Genomic DNA, 23,703 nt, shown 5'->3' on the forward strand with positions numbered 1-23,703 from the left:
GGACAGTGACCCCCCACTCGGGCATTAAGCCAAGCCACCAAACACTTAGCCATGACCATCACGTGGCAGCCCTGCTCTTCCCAAGTGAGGGACTGTGAGCTCCACTCACCCCTGAATGAAGGGGCTGGAAAGGACAGGCCCCAGGACAGCATCTGGTTGCTTTAGCACATCAGTGCTCGCAGCCAACCTCCAGCAAAGAGCTGGAGCTGAAATGGCTCAGTCCACGCTCAGGCCCTCTCCGGTTTCAGGGCCTGGCAGGCTAAGACCCAGCCTCGGAGGGTAGCATGTTGTTATGTCTGGGGCTGAAGATTCACACAGATGGCCCAGAGTCCAGCAGATAGATGGCATCTGCCCTCAGACCACTGACATGGGCTAGTCTCTGGCCAAGTCGACTAGAAAGTCCAGAGCAGGTACCCAGAAACTAACAAGGTGAACAATCAAAGTCTGACAATCGGGCCCGACAATCAAGGTAGATGCCAGGAGCTGGGCACAAAGGCTCAGGCCAGAGCCTGTCTGACGGCAGACAGGGTCATGTGGAGTAACCCCCAATGCCACAGTATGTGACATACATCCCAGTATTATCTCCCTCTTCCCATCACCTGCCCTGGCCGGACCAGGAAGATGTGGCCTGACTGGGGCAGTGCAAATGTAGGTCCTGTGAGTAGATCCTGACAATGGTTGCTCCTTGATGGGTGTTACCTTCTCCCCCAACGTCCTGTTTATCCCACCTGGATGGGAAATATAAGTGTTGCCTGGGGGAAGGAAAGGGAGAGAGAAAGGGAGGAGGGTGGGGGAGAGAGAGAAAGAGGAAAGAAAGAGAAGAGAGAGGGGGAAGAGAGAGGAAGTGAGAGAGAAAGAGAGAGAGGGGAAAGAAAGAAAGAGAGAGGGGAAAGAGGAGAGAGAAAGAACAGACACAGGAAAGGTGCTTGGAGGGCACCAAAAAGAGGCTGCAAGAAAAGCTTAGTTGAGAAGCCATGTGGAGAAATGCACATGGTGCTTTGGTCCTTGAAAAAAAAAGCTGGATATTTCCTGAAACTTCAACTGACTGCCTATGGATCACTTCTCCACCATTTCCCTGCAACCTACAGACCCACCGGCCAAAGGGGCTACAGGCACCAGGCAGTGCCGAGAAAGGCCTCACTACCAACCCTAGGACTATATAGTTCATATTTAATCAACAATGGGGGACAGGAGGGAGGGCTGAATCAAGAGTCCAGCCAGCAGCCAGCGCCATCCCTGTGGGGACAGGCAGAGAAAAGGTGCGGAGCCCTAGAACTGGGCTGCCATAAAGGGCTGGTGATAGATGGTGAGTATCAAGAGGTCCCACAAGGCACAGTCTCACCCACCAAGCAGCTCACATGTACAAGCCAGCCCTGAGCAGCCTGTGGGGGACAGGGACTCCCTCCCTTCTTCTGTGCCCTAGCTGCAGGCTCAACTTCTACACAAGCTGAGATGTTCCCAGTTGAGAGGGGGGAAGCTGCCACAGACCCCCAGTTCCCTCATCCCTGAGACTCAGGGCTATGAGTAAAGTTCCAAGAAGACAGGACCAATGCTTTCTTTCCCTCTGACAGACGCCCCATCCCATGCAGGTCCCCAGTGAGTGTCCCAGTGGGGTTGGGGGTATTGTAGAGTCTCAAAGGTAGAGGAAACAGGGTTCATCTAGCCTACCCACCTAGGCTGGATTCTGCACAGGAGAGCAGGAAGGTGGGCATGTGGGCAGTGGGGACTCACTCACGTGATGTAGTCCAGAAAGTTGGCCAGGGGCTCATAGGCATGGTTCCTCATGTAGCGGAATTCCATCACCATCTTCTCCTTGAGCCGGTCATCGATGACTGACACAGTCAGTGGGGATGCCTCATTGGCCAGGAAGTTGCCATAGTCAGTGCATTGCAGGTGCAGCTTCAGGTCTGAAACCAAGGAGGAATGGGGAAGGGCAAGTCAGGCTGAACCTCTGCAGGGATCCCAGGACCCCTCCCCACCCAGATCCAGGGGCAGCCTTATCCTTAGTAGTTAGACCCGTCTCTACTTCCCTGGTGGCCTGGGTCCTACGCCAGAGCAGTCATGCCAAGGCCCTGGAGATGCGATAGGCACCTGGGAACTGGGCTCCCTCACTTAACCTGGGCCCCTGAATAAATAGGAGTTTCCCCTAAATGACACAATGATCTATGAAACTCCAACCCAGAGGCCATGGAAAGGCCTCAGCCTCTGAAGAGACCAAAGGAAGAACTGAAGCAAAAGAAGACCCAGGAGCCAGAGTGATAGCACTGTGGGTCCCAAACACCTGCATTTTGATCCCCCAGCATCCCATATGGTCCCTAGAGTCTTCCAGGAGCAATTTCTGAGCAGAGCCAAGAGTAACCCTGAGTGCCACCAGGCTTGCCCTCCTCAAAGAGAGAAGAACCAGGGTTGTAAAATAAAAATAAAATTAACCATGAGTTGGGGACAGAGCGTTAGCACAGTGGGTAGGGCATTTACTCTGCCACACGGCTGACCTGGGACAGACTTAGTTTCAATCCCTGGCATCCATAAGGTCCCCCGAGCCTGCCAGGAGCCACTTGAGTACAGAGCCAGGAGTAATCCCTGAGTGCTGCCTGGAGTGGCCCAAAAACAAACAAAAAAATATCCAGAGTTGGGTGAGCTCACCCCAGGCACCGTGTTTCGAACCCCGGTGGACAGGTCGACGAAGTAGGGTAGCTGCAGAGAAATAATGCCAAGCCAGTCAGCACAAGATTTATAGCTGCTTTCTGCCTTGTGCTGCTTCTCTCATGCCCAAAGCCAAACTACTTTCTTTCTTTTTTTTTTTTTTTGGGGGGGGGGCACCCATTTGACGCTCAGGGGTTACTCCTGGCTATGCACTCAGAAATCACTCCTGGCAAGCTCAGGGAACCATATAGGATTCCTGGATTTCGAACAGGATCTGTCCTGTGTTAGCCATGTGCAAGGCAAACGCCTTACTCCTGTGCTATGGTTCTGGCCCCCCAAACTCCTTTCTTTATTCAAAAAAAACTCACAATCCTCACAGGGAGGAGGAAGGTCTAGTAATCCAGGTGGGCTTTAACATATCAAAAGAAGAGGTTAGAGAAAAAGAAAAGCCAACACCAGGGTGATCTCAAGGGTGTTGGGGTTAAAGGCGAGTCCATCCTCCTGTCATCCCTCCCACAGCCAGCAGAAATCAGAGGGGCCAAGGCAGCATGACAGGCCTGAGAGGATGAGAGGCAGCAGCTAAGGGTCGGGAGGAGGAGCACAAGGCCATGGGGCCTTGCCCCACAGATCTGGAGGCAGGCTGATCCTTAGCTCCCCTGAGTTTTAGGAGACAGAAGGGACAGGGGGAGACGGCAGGCAGGCCTGGTAGGCTCAACACAAGGCACAGCCCAGTGGGTTGATGAGAATCCTCCAGCTGTCATCCTTACCTCCCTGAGCTCCCAAGTCAGTCTTCCAACACCTGTGCCATGTCCCTGTCACAGTCACACACCCTTGTGCAGGCTAGTTTCCTGTCCCCCTTGTCTAGTGCATAATCATTTCCCCTCAAGTTTCCCTTCTGTAGAGGTCTCACCTACAGCCCCATCACTTGGTCCCCTCACTTGAAATGTGTTAGCTGGTGACACTTAATCCCATCCAGCATAGGACACACCTGCCCCCTGCTGCCTTGGGCCGAGAACAGAGGAGGTTATGGTGCTGCTCCATGCTCAGTGAGAAACTGTGAGGTGACGAAGTGACGGTGAAGGACAATGGCAGGAGCATTTGCTCTAAGACACAGGGGTAGTACCAAGGATAGCAGAAATGCTGGGGTGTGTGTGTGTGTGTGTGTGTGTGTGTGTGTGTGTGTGTGTGTGTGTGTGTGTGTGTGTGTGTGTGTGTGTGTGTGTGTGTGTGTGATCCTGAGGCACCCAAGAGAACTGGGCACTGTGTGTGTGTGTGTGTGTGTGTGTGTGTGTGTGTGTGTGTGTGTGTGTGTGTGTGTGTGATACTGAGGCACCCAAGAGAACTGGGCACTCATCTCTGTCCTTCCAGGGGCAAGAGGCAACCCTCTGATCTGCCTCCTCTGCCCAGGGTGAAGATTCTTCCAGCCTGGAGTAGGTGTGATGAAGGTGAGATGGGGCATGGTGAGGCTGGTGGAGTCACATATATGTAGGAATGGAGGTGACAGGAGTCTCTGATCCTTTGTGGCTCATGGGGACTTTCTTTTCGGGCCTCACCCGGCAGAGCTCAGAGGTTTCTCCTGGTGGTGCATGCAGGACAATATGGAATACCAGGGACTGAAACCAGGTCAGCTGTTTGCAAGGCAAGTGCCCTACTTCTATATCGTTCCACTCCCAGGACTTGCTTTCAACCATGATCTTGTCACTCACCTTAACTTCCCCCATGGCTACTCAAGGGAGAGCCTCTGGCCCCTTATTTCCCTTCACTGGCTCCTCTCTTCTGCATCCTCAGCAGCCCAACCCCTGGGCATACCTCCCCAGGCAGCCGGGGTGAGGAAGAGGAACTGTGTTCAGGAAGCCCAGGGAAATCACCATCCTCACTTACTGTGTGGAGGCTGGAGAGATTCTGTGCAGTCCCCGGAGCTGCTACTGCAGAGTGCAGTGTGTTCTACCTTCTGGACAGGATTTAGTATGTATGAGCCTGAGCTAGTTTTGCTACCATTTTTCTTTTAAAAGAAATGGGGTTTATGTGCACAAAATTCATCAGTTTTTAGAAGTACAGGAATGCCCTTAATGTTCTATGGCTATTGCTTGTTTGTGCTTTGTGGGGCAAAATCAGCAATGCTCAAAACTTAGAGGTTATCACTTCTGCAAAGGGGATCATCTGGTCCCAGGTGATCCCTGAGTACAGAGTCAAGAGTAAAACTCTGAGCAAGCCAGGTACGAGAAGGAAGAGAACAGTGAGAAGTAAAGGGAAGAAAAGGTGACGGAGGGAGGAGTAAAGGTTGGACCATGCATCACAGCAGCCTGAATTGTCCCTGGGAACCTGTCCTGATAAAGCCAATAGCAGTGGGGAGTCTGGGCCAGAATGTGAACTATCTTTTTTCTACACAGCCGGCGAGCAGCCACCACGGTTGGCAGAGAGCCCGTCCTCTCCTGCTCACAGCTGGGCCTGGGGGCCAGGCCAGATGCAGAGGGCAAACTCCAGATCGCTTGGCAGGGCCTCTGCCAAGTGGCCCCACTGTTCCTGGGCCCTGCGCGTGCTGCCTCCGTGGCTTTCTGCTGAGACTCTGCTGTGCTGACTTCATGACTCAAACAGCCTCACAGTTTCCCCTACCCCCAACCAAGCATCTTATCCCTCCTTCCCAGCCCCCGATTCCATCCAATACCTTGCCCTGGGCAGATGGGAACCAGCATCCCAGTTCAGTCCCATGCCAGGACCAAACCATGTGCTGGGCTCCCAGCCATGCCTACTTCCCAGCCACAAAAAGCAAGCAAGCCACAAAAAGCAAGGAAGTGTATCCAGAGGACTATCACCATTTCCTGTGTCCTCTACACACAACCCCATCAGCTCCAAACTCACACTGCCCTGACCACATGCTCAGGATACAGACTTAACCACCCAGACACATCAATCCAATGGGTCGCAACGGGGTGGGGGTGGGATGGAAAGGCTAACAGGATGTGGCCCCTCCAAAGCCTGGAGACAAGTCGGGGCACTCAGGGCCCACCTGCCAAAGGCCTGCACTGACTGGCATGGCACAGGAATAGGGACTGACAATGCCTCAGAAGTGGCATCAGAAGAGCTGTTGAGAAGGGCGCAAAGTCGAGGGGTGGGTGTTCTTTGGCATGCCCCCCACCCTAAAGCAGAGCTGGGCCTTGCTGAAGCAAACATCCCGTGCTTGGCTGCTGCATTCTGCTGACGCTGCATCTCAGGGAGCGGAGCTCCCTGCACGGCTGGAACACAGGCGGCCGGGTGGTTTCTGCTGGCGGCATGAAGCAAGCCCCGGAGACTGACGAGAATCCTGCCCAGTGCCTGTGGGGTTGTCCTTACCAGGAACCTCATGTTTAAAAGGTCCCCTGAGATAATGTCTGAGGCCATTCCAGAGCCTTTCCCTGGCTGTCTCGTGCCTTCCTGTGACTTAGGGAGAAGGGTCAGCCTGCAGGCCAAAAGGCCACATGCAGGGCTGTAGCAATTATATAGTGGGGAGGGCATTTTTATTGCATTCAGCCTACCCAGGTTTGATCCCCAGCACCCCATATGGTCCCCTGATCCCGCAAGGAGAGGTCCCTGAATACAGAGCCAGGAGTAACCTGGTGAGTGTTTGCAAGCAGTGGGGGTACCAAGCCCTCTGCCCAGACCACATAGGGCTGATACTGAACCAGCTCTGGCCCAACTAAGAAATCTGGTGCTAGGTCCGGAGGCTGGCAGCCCTAAGCTCTTTAGGCTAAGACAGGCCCCTGGGAACCTCCTCCCTCTCAGTTCCTGCTCTCTGGAGGCTGCAGAGGAGGGGTGCTGGCTGTGGGTGGGTGGGATCTGAAAGCAGGAGAGGCCTGGAACTTGTTGAGCACTTCGTGGGAGACCGGCCACCCAGCCCTGGCCCAGCCACCGAGGGCAGACAAGGACACAAGGGGCGCCGGGAGGCAGGGGCTAGTTTTGCTGCATGTGCTGGGCTCAGCTGAGTCTTGAGGCCTGCCCCTGGGGGCCTCCTAGACAGCTGGGCTGAGGCCGGAGCAGGGTTCTGGTCAATGCAGACTCCGGGGACTGCACTGGGCTACCCACAAGCTGAGTCGTCTACCCCAAATCCTCCTGTTTGTGGCCCGGCCCCAGGAACGTCTGGGCTGATCCCAGATCTCCTGGCTCCTACTTGCTCCAGGCTGACTGCTCAAGTGAAAGGGCTGGTCCTGGGAAGTCCTCTCACTTAGGTCCCAGAGCCCTTGGGTCTCCCTCAGTAATGCTCTTCTTCACCCCAGAATGCCTCCCACCATACCACCGCTGCTTCCCACCATTCACAATGTTCAACCCCTGGCACTGCCCGGCTTCCTTACCACACCAGTGACCTGGGTTAAGCTCTCTCAGAATCCTGTCAGGGGGTATCCTTCAGGCACATCTCTCTGGTACGTCACCCAGAGGCACCCCAATCAGGAACCCTCGCCCTGCCTGTGACAATTGCCCTGGTAAGAGCTCTGGTCCAGCCGGCAGGACCCTGAGTGCCACATTCTGCAGTGCCCTTCATGCCAAAAACAGGCTTCCTGACTCAGGTAGCATGCCACTCCACTCTGCATCAGAGACTGCGGCCCACCCCAGCAGGGGTCAGCGGGGCTCCCTCCGCAATACACCTGGAATAACTCTGCACCCCAACATGCAGCTAGGGAGATTGCTCATCCCCAGGCATGTGAGGGATTCCCCCACCCCCACCCCGGCTCAAGCTGGTCCCACAGCTCCAACCTGGCCTTGTCCTCCCTCTAGTTTTCTCAGCCTCCATGCCTGGTCCCAACCCAGGGTGAGCAGGGGCCATGGTAGCAGGGCCGACTGGTACTCTCTCTGCACTCTCTCTAGGACCAAGTGTGGGCTTGGCAGCCAGCGCCGGCCAGGCCTTGAGAGGTGGCAGCCGGGCAGCCCAGCCTCCTCCACTTCCTGAAACCTCCTAGATCCTGCCAGCCCTGAAAATGATCCGTGGGCAGACAGCTCCTGTCCACTCCAGCCAAGGCTCTCCCCAGGGCCCTGAGGAGGCAGAAAAGGAGGGTCTTGGCCCCTGTCAGGGGGGTGGCCCCATAGACAGGCAGCCGTTGGCATGAACCCCAGGCAGGGCGGCCCCTGCTCGAGACTCACCCACAGCCTTATAGCCCCCAGAGAGGTCTCGCAGGCCAGCTGGCCGGGGTGCAGAGTGAAAGGACAGCGTGTTCCCGGCCTTCACTTCTGCTTTTCCAGAGGTCACCCAATGACACTCTCCTGGGGAGCTCAGGGGTTTTCAGGAAATGCAGCCCGTTAACTAAAACCAGATGTGCGAACGCACTCCCCGGGGCCTGCAGTGCCACCCTGCGAATCTCCGTAATGGGGCAGGCCCAAAGCACACAGGACACCTGAGCCAAGGAAGAGGCCGCAGAGGGGACCAAGCACTAGCCTGTTCCCTTTCTGCCCAGTGCACAGGGCTCACAGCAGGGAGCCTCGGATAAATGTGAGCAGAGGATTGAGGTGGCAGGCTGGGTGTACTGGCAATGGTACTTCCTGCCATCAGCTCCTCAGCAGATGTGCAAACTGGTGGTGGGATAGGTGGGACTGGACCACTGCATCTGGAACTCCCCAAGCAAAAGCCATAGCATTTCCCAGGTTTCCTGGGGCCAGTGGGAAAGACTAAGCCTCCTCAGCAGCTTTTTGCCACCCCTAAGCCTTTGCCTGGGCCAAGGAAGTTCCCCAATGCCACTCCCTGTTCAGTGTTTGGGCATTGCACCCTCACCTAACTGAGATGCTCAGGCCCCTCATTCTGTTTAGACAGTCTATCATTCTCCCTGCCAGCTCTAGTGTTGGCTGGCACTACTGTGGCCTGTCCTCCAGCTCGGCCCTGAGTCGCCAGTGGAATCTCCCTGGCCCAGGCTCCTGGCAGGTCCCCTATGAAAGGCCCAGCAGGGCCAGTGTCCCAGGACACCTGCCAAAGACACAGCACAGGCAGGCATCAGAGACAGTCCTCTTCCAAGTAGGTGGCACCCATGCTGAGGGACCCAGCTAATCTACCCAAAAAAAGCCAGAGGGCAGGGGGTTCCATATCTCCTCAGGCCCTCTCCTGCCTGTTCCTGGAGTTCTCAGGCATCATGAGAATACATGTGCACACATATACCACACTCACACACACACATACACACACACCACAAACACGCAGGCCCTAGCCACACTCTGTCATCTGTTGAGGAAGGAGAATGAAACCCCCAAAGCCCCACATCCACATCAGCTCCATCAGAGCTACAGACAGCCCTCAGAGCAAGAAGAAAGAGGCCGAGACCCAACTCTGTGCCTCTGACACCCTAGGACTTGGCAGAAAGAAACTGTTGGGTGTTAGCAGGTGGGAGGCCGAACTTGGCAAGGGAGGATGTGGAGACAGCAGTGAACTGACATCAGTTCACCACCAGCAGCCTGAAGGTGTGTCCCTCCCGGGGTCAGAAGGTACACTACAACTCTGACCTGGGACACCACCCTTCCACTCTGGGACAGGTGGCAGGTGGAGGCAGAGCCAAGCTATAATCATTCTCCTGCTCTCAGAACACCTCGTCCCCATGTCTGGCAGGACCAGGGCATCTCCACATTCCACAACAAAGTCAATCAATCGGGTGATCCAGAGGGTGCCAGGCGAATGGCGGCGCCATGGGCCAAAGGGAGGGGTAGAACCAGCTGCTGTTGCACCCAGGGCAAGTTCCAAAAAGCTCTCCTGATACCAAGAGGTACACCGCCTGGACAGCCCCTCACTGGGACACCTACACCCACAGCCACACCCACACCCAAGGGCCCCGCCATGTGCCAGGAAAATTGAAGCACCTTGGCGGCAGCCCAACACAAAAATGGGGCAACCCAGCCTCACCTGGGAGGGCAGTGGGGACCACACCTTCCTGCTCTTTGGCCCTGAGCAAGGGAGAGGGAGCACCGCTGCTGCTGTACCAGGCTGAGCTCCTCCCCGCCCAAAAACCTACTTAAGCTTGCCAGGTTGGAGAGGCAAGGTGGTTCAGGGAGGCTGCTGGGGCACCCTGCTCCCCTGCAGGGCCACACCCATGTGCAGCTCCCAGATTGGAGACTAGAAATGGCTATGTGCCTGAGTCAGCTGTGAACCCTGGATGCTGGCCTGCCTCTGCGGCAAAGACACTCCAGAAAGCTGGGCTCCCTTAGTTGGGGGTGGGTGGGTGTCAGTTTCCAGAAAACTAAGCCAGGTCAGGCTGGAGCACTGGGCCAGGCCTGGTCCACATGCCCATGGTTAACCCTGAGGGAGTCAGAAGTGCCAATGCTGGGGACATGTTTGCATCACTTCCACTCAAGCCCTGGGCAGGACACCCTCATTTGGGGTTCCAAGGCTGGGCTATTCCCAGCCTCCCCACCGCCCCAAGCTTCATTCACTACGACTCTGGGAAATGGGGCAGCAGAACCATCACTTAGCTCGGCAGCGCCAGGCAGGAAGTGACAGATGCAGTCATGACAACCCAGTGGTGGTGGCAGAGACCTGATAGGGCATATGTGGGGGCATTAGCTATACCCCTGGACCTGGATTAGTACCTGACCAGTGCACCCCATGGCAGAAGCCAGTGATGGGAACTGGAAGAAGTACAGGGGGACAGGGAGGAATAGGGCTGCCCCAGGCCTTGCTACATGGATGGAGCATGGAGAAAAAGCAACACACATGACTGACACATGACCAAGCCAATGGCCCTCACACGCTACTGGGCTATAGCTCTTCCGAGTTCCTGAATTCCAGTTCCTTAAGCTCCAACCTAGATACCTAGGTCACCCTTCCTAAGAGAAGGGCCAGTCATACAGGGTCTAGCTCAGTGAACAAACAAAAAAGTCAAGGGAAATATCCAAGACAGGATGGGAACTGGGTGAGAGGAGTCAGCAAGGAAAGGCCACAGCCCTGGGGCTGCCCCTAGGCCCCAACCCACCCCACTGCATGGGGAAGAGAGTGGGCTGCAGGAGGATGTTCCCAGGGCTGGGCAGTTCGGACCCTCTCTGCCCTGCTCAGGCCCAACCCGGGAGGATCAAGTAGGCCAGGACTACCCACAGGCTGCCTCAGAGCATCCCTAAGCAGCCATCAGGACAGGCCAAGGGCAGGTAGCAAGGGCCATGCTACAGCCGCAAGCAAAGGAACCACAGAGGGGAAGCCCCTTACACCAGCCAAGCACAAAGTCTAAAAACAGCCACCATGAGGGCAAGAGTGTGCCAGTGCCCTAGGGACAGGCCCCAGCTGTCCTAGAAAGCAGTCAGTGCTTAGTACCCAGTAACTGCTGCTTCCTGCAGTCCTCTCCCTTGCCCATTGATCAGCAGGACTACCCACCTCCATGAGGGCCACGCCTGTGTGGATTGCCCTCGCCTTTGAGTGATGGGGGGGGGGTAGGATGGGGTGAAGATCTACAAGGAGAATAGGAGTGGGGCTGCAAGGATGAGTTGGGGATATCTGCAGGGAAGGTGGTGGGAAAGGGAAGAGGAGCTGCAGAAAGAGCGGAGGGAGAGGGAAGGATGGGAGAGAATGTTGTAGGGAGAATGGAGGGAGAACTGCAGGAAGAATGGAAGGAAATATGCAGGGACAGTGGAAGGAGAGCAGCAGGGTGGGTGGTGGGAGAGGGATGAGGAGCTATATGGAGAATGGAGGGAGAGAGAAGGTGATGGGCCTAAAAGTTGTAGGGACAATGGAGGGAGAGCTGCTGAGAGATTGGGGAAGAGTGGAGGGAGAGTTGTTGGAGAGGAGAGAGAGAGAGCTACAGGAAAGCAGTGGAGTGACTCTTCCTCTGACCCTTGAAGAAGAGGGCCAAGATTCCAGGGAGATTTATAAACATCAGCCATGCTTGTGCTATGGAAGCAGAAGCTGGGAAAGTCAATGGGCAGAAAACTGAGGCATTGTCAAATACCTGATAACAACTGTCCTCCATCATGACTTCAGGGAGGCACATTCAAACTTATGGAGGTGGGGCTGCAGCAATAGTTCAGGTTCAATTCACGGCATTCCATATGGTCTTCCCACACCCCACCAGTAATGCCTGAGTACAGGCCATGAGTAACCTCTGAGCATCACTGGGTTTACACACACACACACACACACACACACACACACAAAATCAAACCAAATCTATGGAGTTGTGGGTGCCTGGTCTGGGCCTCTCTAAGGGTTCCCTACACGCATGTGGCTGCAGGTGATACATGCACTCTGATATGCCCCCTAAGTGCCTAAGGTTGGGAGCTGAGGAGTCTGTACCGAGGATGACCCCAGTCCTGGGCCAGATCCGTGGGCCCCACCTCTCACTCAGTGCCATCAGGGGCCCTCATTCTGTGCCAGGGCTACCAAAATCACCACACAGAAGGGGTAAAGAGAAACTGATAGGAAAATGACAGAAACCTACCCACCTCAGGAAGACTGAACAGTAACAGAGAAGACTTTACTAGCACCAACCACAACCCAGTAAATCCTTAGATACTGACTTTAGTAACACCATGGGGAGATAAACAATTATCTCAGAATGACCCTTGTTAATCTAAGTTTTTTTTTGTTTTTTGTTTTTTTTTGGGGGGGCCACACCCGGCGGTGCTCAGGGGTTACTCCTGGCTGCCTGCTCAGAAATAGCTCCTGGCAGGCACGGGGGACCATATGAAACACCGGGATTCAAACCAACCACCTTAGGTCCTGGATCAGCTGCTTGCAAGGCAAACACCTCTGTGCTATCTCTCCGGGCCCTAATCTAAATTTTGATAATTCCATTTGCCTTTGTGTTGTAACAAGCAATATGAAATAAATTTGTTTGTGCCTGCAAGAAGGTAGGCTATGGTGGTGGATGGGAAATTGAGGACACAGATGAAGGGAAGGTCAGACTGGTGGTGGGATTACTGTTTGAATATTTATTGCCTGAAATGACTGTATTAGGAACAACTTGTCAAATTATGGTTATAACAAAAATTATAAAAAATTAATTTTTAAATTTTTAGGGGGTTACACCTGATGGTGCTCAGGGGTTACTCCTGGCTCTGCACTCAGAAATCACTCCTGGCAGGCACAGGGGACCATATGGGATGCCAGGATTCAAACCACCATCTGTCCTGAATCAGCTGTGTGCAAGGTAAACGCCCTACTGCTGTGCTATCTCTCTGGCCTCAATTTTTTTTTTTTTTTTTTTTTTTTTTTTTTTTTTTTTTTTTTTTTTTTTTTTGGTTTTTGGGCCACACCCGGTGACGCTCAGGGGTTACTCCTGGCTATGTGCTCAGAAGTCGCTCCTGGCTTGGGGGACCATATGGGACGCCGGGGGATCGAACCGCGGTCCGTCTCCTAGGCTAGCGGAGGTAAGGCAGGCACCTTACCTCGAGCGCCACCGCCCGGCCCCTGGCCTCAATTTTTATTTTTATTTTTTATTTTTTGGTTTTCTGGGCCACACCTGGTGACATTTGGGTTACTCCTGGCTATACACTCAGAAATTGCTCCTGGCTTGGGGAACCATATGGGACACCAGAGATCGAACTAAGATCTGTCCTGGATTAGCCACGTGCAAGGCAAATGCCCTACTGCTGTGCTATCGCTCCAGCCCCAATTAAAACAATTTTTTGTTTGTTTTGGGGCTATACCCAGTGATGCTCAGGGGGTTACTCCTGGCTTTGCGCTCAGAAATCGCTCCTAGCTTGGGGGACCATATGGGATGCCAGGGATCAAACCCAAGTCCGTCCTGGGTCAGCCACGTGTAAGGCAAACATCCTACCGCTGTGCTATCGCTCCGGTCCCAATTTTTAATTATTTAATTAAATAAAAAAAAAAGAGGATGAGCAACTTTGGCAGAGCACAGGGACTTGTCCCGGTCCTCCCCACTCCTAACCCCAGGAACTAGGGCACAGGGAGAAGAGTGTAGGATGTCAGTGAAAAGAAACACCAAGAACCCAAGTTAATCTGAAAGGGGTAAGTGGGACCCAGGAGAGAGAAATGAGTCCATGGCAGAGCCCCAAGCAGCTGGGGGCACAGGCAGGTGCTGGGTAAAAAGGGAAACACACCACACCCACTTCTCCAAGGCTGTCTAGATGCCGAGTGATTCAGGGGCGCCCCCTTGTGTTTCCCACAGAGGGAGGCAGGTCAACAGCAAGGGGCAAGGGCTCCATCCTACTTTATTTTCTTTATTTTCTTTATTATTTTATTTTTATTTATAAATAAATATTTATTATTTTATATTTTACTTTTAAGTTTTTTTGGCCACACTCCTGAAATCGCTCCTGGCAGGTGCAGGGGACCATATGGGATGCCAAGAATGGAACCCAAGTCCGTCCTGGGTTAGCCACATGCAAAGCAAGCTGCTCTCTCTGGCCCCTCCATCCTACTTTATTTTTCCTCACCCCCACCCTCCCGTGGACTCCCCCCCCATCCTACTTTAAACAAAGCCATAAACTCCTCTGCCAGAGCACCCAGGAATGCATCCCACAGACACACAGCCTGGGGTGGACATGAGCCTGCAAAGCCAGAAGGGGGCCAGGGGGCTTAATCGGCCTCTGAGGAATTATGATCTGTCTTCTGTCACTAAGACAGGCCCCCCAGGACAACACCTGCAAACCCTCAGTCTTCTACACTGGTCCGACCCTCTCAAGTCTCTGAATCCCTTTATTCAGCCCTATACCCCCAACTCTATGGCACCGAGGTGGGCCTACAAAAGCAAATGTCTAACAATCCAGAATCGGGGCAATCTGTGATGTGGTGCTGCCCTACCCCCACTCCCAGACTTGGAACCTGTGTCTCCTCCTGGTCAGTACCTAGACACTTGCTATTGTGGGGGCCGGAGAGATGACTCAAAGGGCTGGAGCGCAGACTCTGAGTTCAGCACCACATTACCAGACCTGCACAAAGAACTGTCAGGCTCATGTGGCATTATCATGGACCGTGGCCTCTGACCAACAGAGGACCTTGGGGAGGCCCCCAAATAAAGGGACAGCAAGAGCTGTGACACTTGCAAACACAGACATCTCTATGAAGTGTCCAACCTGACCAGGCAATATGCTGTTCAGCCCTGACAAACTACAAGTGGGGCTTTGAGGGCCAGCACAAAGGGCCAGCACACATGGCTTGATTCTCAGCACTGCATTACTCCCAGAGTTGCTAGGTATGGTCACCCATCCCCAAAATAATCTGTATTTGAATTGTTTCACTGGGGTCAGTGGGGACGTAAATCTGAAGATATCAGATCACACACACCCCACAGCTGGTCAGAAACAGAGCCATTGGGGCTGGAATGGTGGCGCAGCGGTAGGGCATTTGCCTTGCATGTGGCTGACCTAGGACAAATTGTGGTTCAATCCCCCAGTGTCCCATATGGTCCCCCAAGCCAGGAGCAATTTCTGAGCACATAGCCAGGAGTATCTCTGAGTGTCACCAGGTGTGGCCCAAAAACAAAAAAAAAGAAAAAAGGAAAAGAGCCGTGATCTTCGTGATGCCAAATCACACATGGAACACAAGGAAGGTCTTGATGCAGAAGCTCAGAATCTGACATCCTCCCCTCCCCAAGCGCTCCTGAAAGTGCCCTCTGAGCTCTGGGCTAGACATAGCCCTGAGCACCACAAGATGTATAATTTAAAAGTGGGGTCCATGGGGCCAGGGAGGTAGCACAGCGGTAGGACATTTGCTTGCACGCAGCCGATCCAGGATGGATGGTAGTTCGAATCCCAGCATCCCATATGCTCCTGTGTCTGCCAGGAGCAATTTCTGCAGAGCCAGAAGTAACCCGAGTGCTACCGAGTATAGCCCCAAAACAAAAACAAAAAAAAAAAAGTGGGGTCCAAAAACAGTACAGAGGACAGAGCGCTTGCCTTGCGTGAAGCTGACCTGGGTTCAATCCCTGGTACCCCCATTAGGTCTCGTGAACTCTATTAAGAGTGATCCCTAAAAAAAAAAAAGTGATCCCTGAGTGCAAAGCCAGGAGTAAGCCCTGAGCATCACTGGGTGTGACCAAAAACAAAAGAACACAAAACCCACTTTATGATACTCCTAAGGAGACGGAGGATGAATGACAACTAAACACAGTGACAAGTCAGAGAAGAGGCCTGAAGTGCCTCAACAGATTCTCTGTGCACAGCTGAAAGGCATGGGACAAGCCAGAGTCTCAGGGACAGCACTTCCTTCTGCCCCTTGAATCCAGCTTTGCCTCAATGGGGTCTTAAACAAAACACTTAAAATTGAGGTCCCTCTGCCCTCCAGTAAATCCTTGGCACCCTCAAGCCTTTTTCTCAAGTGCCTTGAATGGCTGACATCTGCCTGTGCCAGAATCACCTCAAAAGGCCCCGGGAGTGTGGGTGGGGGCCCTGGTACCCCCTCAGAAAGCGGGCCCAAGAAATCATTAGGTTAGAAAAATGAAGGTCTGTTACTTGCACTGAAGCAAGTTCTGACACTGCCTCTGGGGGTGGGGCAGGGCTTGTGACACAGGGTTATCAGCTGCTCTGTGGTCTGTTACTGTCTTGACCAAAAACAGCTTCCCACATAAAGTCAGGCTAGAGCATATCCCAGAGCAAGATGTAATCTGAGAAGGGCAAGTCAGGAAGGGAGAGAGGGAGGGAGAGACAAAGAAAAAAGTCACCAGGCAAAAGGGAGGCAAGGGTCTTAGGGCTCAATTTGGGGTGATATGTGTCCAGAGCTGGTCACCAAGCTTTACTAACTATCTTCAAGGGTAAAGAGAAGCCTGAGACTCAGCCTCATCCAATATATTATGCTGCACAAAAGAACCCACAAACTGGGACTGGAGCAATAGTACAGTGTGTAGAGACAGTTGCCTGGCATGCGGATTCAATCCCCAGCACTAGATCTCTTGAGCAGAGAGCTAGGAGTAAGGCACAAGCATTAGTGAATACAGTACTGGTGTTCCTGCTCTCTCAAGGCACTGGAAAGACCCCAAAACAACAACAACAACAAAAAAAAAAAAATCTGGAGGTGGCTGCCTCAGGGATCAGAACACTTGGAGGGCTGTTGGATGTGAGCACCTTCCCTTTGCCTGCCTCAAGGTTCATTGCAAACCCTTCAAACAATGAGAGAGTGGAAATGGCCCCTCTCTGCTCTCCCCCATCTGCTCCAATCCCTCCCCAGGGCCATGCTGTTCAAGACAACCTGAAGTCAGGGCTCCCATGCTAGTGGTACCAGGCATTGACTAGAATGAGATGTGCCATGTGGGATGTTCCCCTAAGGATTTATCTTTACTTTAGTCCTCAGGCAACTCACACCTCAAAAAATATCAAGAAATGGGCTCAATGAGCCTATTCACCTGACTGGAGGGCATGCTCTACATGATGGGGGCCTGGGTTCCACCAGTCCATCATGCTCTCCCCAGCCCACGCCCCCAGGACCAAGAGTAAACCTCCAGCACTGAGCTAGGAGTAGATCTGAGTACTGGCAGGAAAGGCCTGGCAGGAAAGGCCTGGCCGAGACACTGGACCTCTTTGTACCTGCCCGAGGCCAGTGATGCTTTGAAAGGTGCAGAGAGGAGGCCTCAGCAATAGGAAGTAGGTAGAGTGTTTGCCTTGCATGCAGCTGATCCAGGTTTGATCCTCGCACCCCGTATGGTCACCCAAACACCACCGGCAGTAATTCCTGAGCACGGAGCCAGGAGTAAGACCTGAATACCACCAGATGTGGCCCCAAACCAAACAAGCAAACAAAAGTAAGTGCAGAATCAAGTAAGAGCTCGAAGGGCTGTGGGCAGGACTTGCAGACAGGTGACCTGGGTTCAACCCCCTGCACCTCATGGTTAGCCCTTGAGCAAGGCCAAGTATGAACTCCTGCCCCAGAAAAAACATGCTCAAACTTGCTCCCAAAGGTCTACAGCAAGTTGACTACACTCTTCCATCACTTTTATTTTTGAAATTTTTTGTATATTTATTATTTATACCAAGTTGACTACAATACACTCTTCCATCCACTTTATTTTTGAAATAAAAAGCAGAAACACCACTTTTGAGTTAAAAAGGCAACACGTTGAGGGGCCAGAGTGATAGTGGTAAGGGGTTTGCCTTGTACACAGCCAACACAGGGCAGACCCCAATTTAAATCCCGGCCTCCCATATGGTCCCTGAGCCTGCCAGAAGTGACTTCTGAGTGAAGAGCCAGGAGTAACCCCTGAGTGCCGGTGGTGTGTCCCAAACACAAAAAAAAAAGAAAAAGAAAAAGAAAAAGGAAAAAAATGAAAGAAAAGGCAACACACTGAGAGCCACAACCCATCAAGTTTGTCTGGCTAGTGGCCTGGCCGGAGCAGGGAAGGACAGCACTGGCATCCATCTCCTGCTCTACTCACCAGGGCCGGCTCCCTGCTGGCTGTCCTCAGCAGGCCATGCTTGTGTCCACTCAGGCCACTATCCAGCCTCCTGGCAGGACTCTAGGCAGGATGAGGCTTGGGAGAAAGGCTGTGCCGGCCGCCAACAGATGGCCGGGTGTGGGTTGAAAGGCCGCCAGTCAGCACTGATGACTTCCAGACTGGTCTCTCGAGAGCGCGCCCCTGAGCTCCAGACCTCCAAGGTCACCTCCCCCAGACACTCTTCCGAAGCCCCTCCAAGACAGAACACCTCCCATGCAAGCCCGAGTGCACCCCAAGTCTCCTCTGCTGAGGGGTCTCCAGCTCAAAACCAGTTCCAGCACTCCAGCCACAGTTATCCATGAAGCCAGAAGGCTGATTTCCACAGGCCATTGTCAGGAAGACTGGCTGATCCTGAGGTTACATGAGCTTGGCAGCTCTCTGCATAGTACTTCATCTCTCCTCACCTCTCCAGCCTGACACCTCAGGGCACACTGGCCTGGACTGAATGTCAGGCGCCCTGTTGTACCAGCCCTCAGTCTATGGCACTCTAAGCCTCCCAGTCCTTCCATGACCAGCTCAATGTCTACCTCCATTCAGACCTGCAAATCCTGAACACTCTCTCCTTTGTCCTCATACCCTATGGAAATGCCCCACCAGTTCTCTGTCACCAAGCCTATGGACCAGGACCAGTACCATTCCTTTCTTCCTGTGCTCAGCTCAGATTGTTTCTCTTTTTGGCTACACCTGGCACTGGTGTTGCTCAGGGGTTACTCCTGGCTCTGCACTCAGAAATCACTCCTGGCAGGCTTGGGGGACCACATGGAATGCCAGGGATCAAATCCAGGTCGCTCCAGCCCCAACCCCCAATCTCAGGTTTTCGTTCTTTTTTTTTTTTTTGGCGGTACATGGAACCCAGGACCACACATCCCCCCACCCCACTCTCTCTCTCTCACACACACACACACACACACACACTCTCTCTCTCTCTTATATATAGTATTGTTTATATATACATATATGTATATAATATATATATGCACATATATGTAAGTGCACAATCCTGGGCCCCTGGCTAAGGTGTAAGGACCTTCCTAGCAGTGTTTGAGGTCCAAGGCCACTCCTTTTGATGTTCAGTCTTGTGGTGGGGTCTATTGAAATGCAGTGTAAGAGGGTAAGTGGGAGGGAAGGTATCAGGACCACACCCAGCAGTGCTTGGGGGACTATGTCTGGAATGTGAGGCATCCCTCAGCCCCTGGCTAAATTTCTCTAGAGCAGTTTTACTGAGTCAACATCCACTGGCCACACACAACTTGCCTTGTTAATGAGACCAAATCAGTAGATTTTAGTAAACTGACACAGTTGTGCAACCATCACTGCCATCAATTTTGGAAGCCTTTTATCATACACACACACACACCCAAATAAAAGAAACCCCAGAAAGGAAGTAGAGATAGTACAGTGAGTAAGGCCTTGCATGTACTGACCTTGAGTTCAATTCCCAGAGCGCCAGATGGTCTCAAGGAATGGCTCAAAATCTAAAGGAAAAAAAGATGGGGGCTGTAGTGATAGCACAGCGGTAGGGCATTTGCCTTGCACGAGGTCAACTATGGACGGACCCAGGTTCGATCCCTGGCATCCCATATGGTCCCCCAACTTTGCTAGGAATGATTTCTGAGCACAGAACCAGGAGTATCCCGAGCATCTCCGGGTGTGCTCCCCCCCCCCACCCCGCAAAAAAAAAAATCTAAAGAAGAAAACCAAATCTCTGGAAGCCCAGGGAAGAGTGTGATAATTTAAAAAGTAAATATATGGGGCCCGGAGATAGCACAGCGGCGTTTGCCTTGCAAGCAGCCAATCCAGGACAGGACCAAAGGTGGTTGGTTAGAATCCCAGTGTCCCATATGGTCCCCCGTGCCTGCCAGGAGTAACCCCTGAGCACCGCCAGGTATGACCCAAAAATAAAAACAAAAACAAAAAAAAGTAAATATATGGCCTTAAGTTCAAATCCCTAGTATTGCCACATGCTATGAGCATGATCCTGGCTGTTCTGTTCTATCTGTGATCCCTGGTGCTGTCAGTCATTTCCAGCCACACCGAAGCTAAGAATGTGTGCAAGCACCCCCCAAGGATACAACCTCTAACAGGCAGGAATGGGGAAAAAAATACGCCAGTGTCAAAGCCAGGAAGCTGTGAGGTCTGTAGCCCTATGGGCTCCATAGCGCCCCCCAGTGAGCACAGCTGCCATAACTGACTTTGCCATAGATGCTCCACTAAGTACACCATGAGTGCGAGCACCTAAACTACCACAAATGATTGGAAAGCTGGGTCAGCATTGCAGCCAAAGTAAGTGTGAAACTTCCGACGAGCACCACAGCCAAGAAACACATGAGAGCAGCAGAGCTAACTGTGCACCCAACCCTGGATCACTGCAACATCAACAATTCCCTTTCCAATGACTGGAAGGAGAAGAGAAGGAGGTTAAAATGGAGGAAGAGGAGGAGCCGAAGCAATAGTACATCGGTAGAGCACAAGGCCAACCCGAGACAGACCTGGGTTCAATCCCTGGCATCCCATATGGTCACCCGAGCCTGCCAGGAGCAATTCTGAGTGTAGAGCCAGAAGTAACTCCTAAGCACCACTGGGTGTAGTCCAAAGATAAAAATAAATTAATTTTTAAATAAATAAAATGGAAGAGGACACCTCCTAGACAAGTGTTCAGGAAGCCTGGGGGGACCCTCCCAGTGATTCTTGGCCAAAACCGTGAAGGTTCAATGCTTAGACATAAGGGTGCAGTGATGACTCTGGCCACCCCAGCCAGGGATCAAGCCATCACAGGCAAGGCACACTCCTTAGCTCCAGTGCTATCTCTCTGGTCCCCCAAAAGTATATACTGTTCCACCCAAGCACCAAAAGTCATTGCCTCCAGCATAGATTCACCACAAGGTATGCCCACCCACCCCCCCCCCAAAAAAAAAACAACCCTGTCGAGTTTGAAGCGATATTACAGTGGGTAGGATGCTTGCCTGACTTGCATACCGCTGACCCAAGTTCAATCCCTGGCTCCCCATATGTGTACCAAGCCCCAACAGGAGAGATTTCTGAATGCAAAGTCAGGAGTAAGTTCTGAGCATTACCAGATTGGCCCAAAACTCCCTTCCCTCAAGAATAACAAGCAAAAATAATTTTTTTTTGGTTATTGGATTACACCCAGAGTGTTCAGAGCTGGCTCTGTGCTCAGGAATGAGCCCTGGCAGTGGTTAGGGGGTCACATGTGTTATCAGAGATTCAAATCAGGGTCAGCTACATGCAGGCAAGTGTTTTAACCCCTGTACTGTCTCAACAGCCTCTCAAAATAATTTTTTAAAAAAGAAGCCCTTGGGGGCCAAAGCGATAGCACGGCGGTGGGGCATTTGTCTGGCACGCAGTTAATCCAGGATTAACCTAGGTTTGGTCCCTGGCATCCCAGTTGGTCCCCTGAGCCAGGAGCGATTTCTGAGCACATAGCCAGGAATAACCCCTGAGCATCACCAGGTGTGGCCCCCCCAAATAAGAAGCCCTTGGCCAGAGCGATAGCAAGGATGGTAGGGAGTTTGCTTTGCAGGTCGTCAACTGGGATTCAATCCCTGGCATCCAATATGGTCCCCCAAGCCTGCCAGGAGTAACCCAAGTGCCACCCAAAAACAAACAAACAAAAAAAGAAGTCCTATCATATCCGTAACTATCATTTCTATGTACCCACCCCCCTGTAGTGGCCTGTTATGTTCCCTACCCATGAGGTAGGCTTGCCTAACACACTTCCTTTCCTGCTGCCTATGAGTGACAGGACAGAGAGACCACAGTTAGGATAAATGACAGCTCTGGCTGGTCACTCAATGCCAGGCCTTGCACGTGGTAAATATCTCACAGGGTCCATTCAACCTTTTTACAACTGAATAACAAATGACTTTCCAAAAGCCATGGAGGCACTAAGTGGCAAAGCCGGGATTAGCTCAGAGATAAACTCTGCTCTACCAGATCCCCTATTCTATCACTCCTACTTGTACCCCCACTCTCCTCTCTTTTCCTTAAGGTCCCCAATAAATTGTGTGTGGCAAAACCTTTTCCATCTCTTGTCCATGTCTGACACGTACAACTAGTGTGATCTACATCTAGGGGATACCTTAGTTGACAAGACCATCACCCCCACACCCTTAAGTTTTTTCTGGGAAGGTATCATGGGCTACTACTCCTAGCTCTGCTCACCACAAATCTGATCCTAGTTCCTAAGGCTGGTACTCAAGGACAGAACTCACACCCCATGTCTCTACTCAAATGCCTCCCAGATCCTCATTTTCCCTCTAACCTGTTCATTTTTATTTCTTTTTTTTTGGTTTTTGGGCCATATCTGGCGGTACTCAGGAGTTACTCCTGGCTCTTCACTCAGAAATTGCTCCTGGCAGGCTCGGGGACCATATGGGATACCAGGGATCAAACTCGGGTCCATCGTCTGTGTGCAAGGCAAACACCCTACCACTCTGCTAGTGCTCCGACCCTAACCTGTTCCTTCTATGTTCCCTTCATTCTATTGCCAAAGCCAGAGAGGAGAACATTGCTTAACCTGCACGTGATATTCTTCTTGGGCCTTCTCTATCTCACAGACCACCCTAACTCTTCTTACCCAAGTCCCCCCAACATGCTCAATGCTCTTTGCCAATCCCCACGACAGGCTGTCATACTCTCTGGGCCCAATTACTGCAAACTGTCTTCCACCTCAGTGAGGTAGTCACATACAATCACCTTTTCAAACTGCAGGACTAAGGGGTTGAAGTAAGTAGGGCACTTACCTTGCATATGGCTAACCCCTTCTCCCCATAGTTCCTCAACCCCAGCAGAAGTGATCCCTGAGCCCAAAGTCATAAGTTAGCTGTGGGCCAGAGCAATAGCACAGCAGCAGGGTGTTTGCCTTGCATGCAGCTGACCTGGGACGAACCTGGGTTCAATCCCCAGCATCCCATATGGTCCCTGCAGCCTGCCAGGAGCGATTTCTGAGCTGGGAGCCAGGAATAATCCCTGAGCACTTCGGGTGTGACCCAAAAACCAAAAACCAAAAACCAAAAAAAAAAAAAAAAAAGGCCTGAGTACCACCAAATGTAGTCCAAAGTGATAGCTCTACAGTAGGGCATTTGTCTTGCAAGCGGCCAAATCAGAACGGCCCCTGGTTCAATTCCCAGAATCTATATGGTCTCCCAAGCCTGCCAGCAGTGATTTCTGAGTGTAAAGCCAGGAGTAACTTACCCCTGAGCGCCACTGGGAGTGACCTAAAAATTCAAAAACCCAAAAACAAAAGGGGCTGGACAATAGTACAGCAGGTAGGGTGCTGGCCTTACACACAGCTGACCTGGGTTCATTCACTGGTACCCATATAGTCCCCCAAGTCCACTAGGAGCAATCCTGGGTAGAGAGCCAGGAATAAATTATGAACACAGCCAGGTGTGGCCCCCAAACAAACAAAACTAAGGGCCATTCAAAAGAACTATCCCAACTGACCCTCCAGGTCTAGACCCTTTCTTGGGCCTTAGAGATAATTCTAGGGCTGATGCCTGTCTTACTTTCCAGTAAGGCTCCTGACCACTCCAGGGAGATATCATCTCCCTAGAGCCTGCCTTTCCTTGTGACTGGGAACAGGCCATGCCCAGTCTGTAGTCTCATTTTCTTCTTCCCATATGAGACTGACTCTTGTGAAATAACTGAAATACAAAGGGTGTTGCAATGAACAGAAGACAAGCATAGGGAGCCAGTGCTCTCACAGGCAGGCAGCCAGCCA

General features: G+C 52.4%; 1 protein-coding gene across 1 annotated transcript in view; it reads right to left on the reverse strand.

Annotated features, from left to right (window-relative positions):
- Positions 1-23,703, reverse strand: part of ATP6V0D1 (ATPase H+ transporting V0 subunit d1) — a 47,825-nt gene that overhangs the window by 11,467 nt on the left and 12,655 nt on the right. Inside the window, exon 2 of the mRNA XM_049786425.1 lies at positions 1,736-1,907. Coding sequence (XP_049642382.1) covers positions 1,736-1,907 — 172 coding nt within the window. The remainder of the gene's footprint in view (positions 1-1,735; positions 1,908-23,703) is intronic.

Source organism: Suncus etruscus, chromosome 14 (genome assembly GCF_024139225.1).
Source record: "Suncus etruscus isolate mSunEtr1 chromosome 14, mSunEtr1.pri.cur, whole genome shotgun sequence".
In the NCBI taxonomy this organism is placed as follows: Eukaryota; Metazoa; Chordata; class Mammalia; order Eulipotyphla; family Soricidae; genus Suncus; species Suncus etruscus.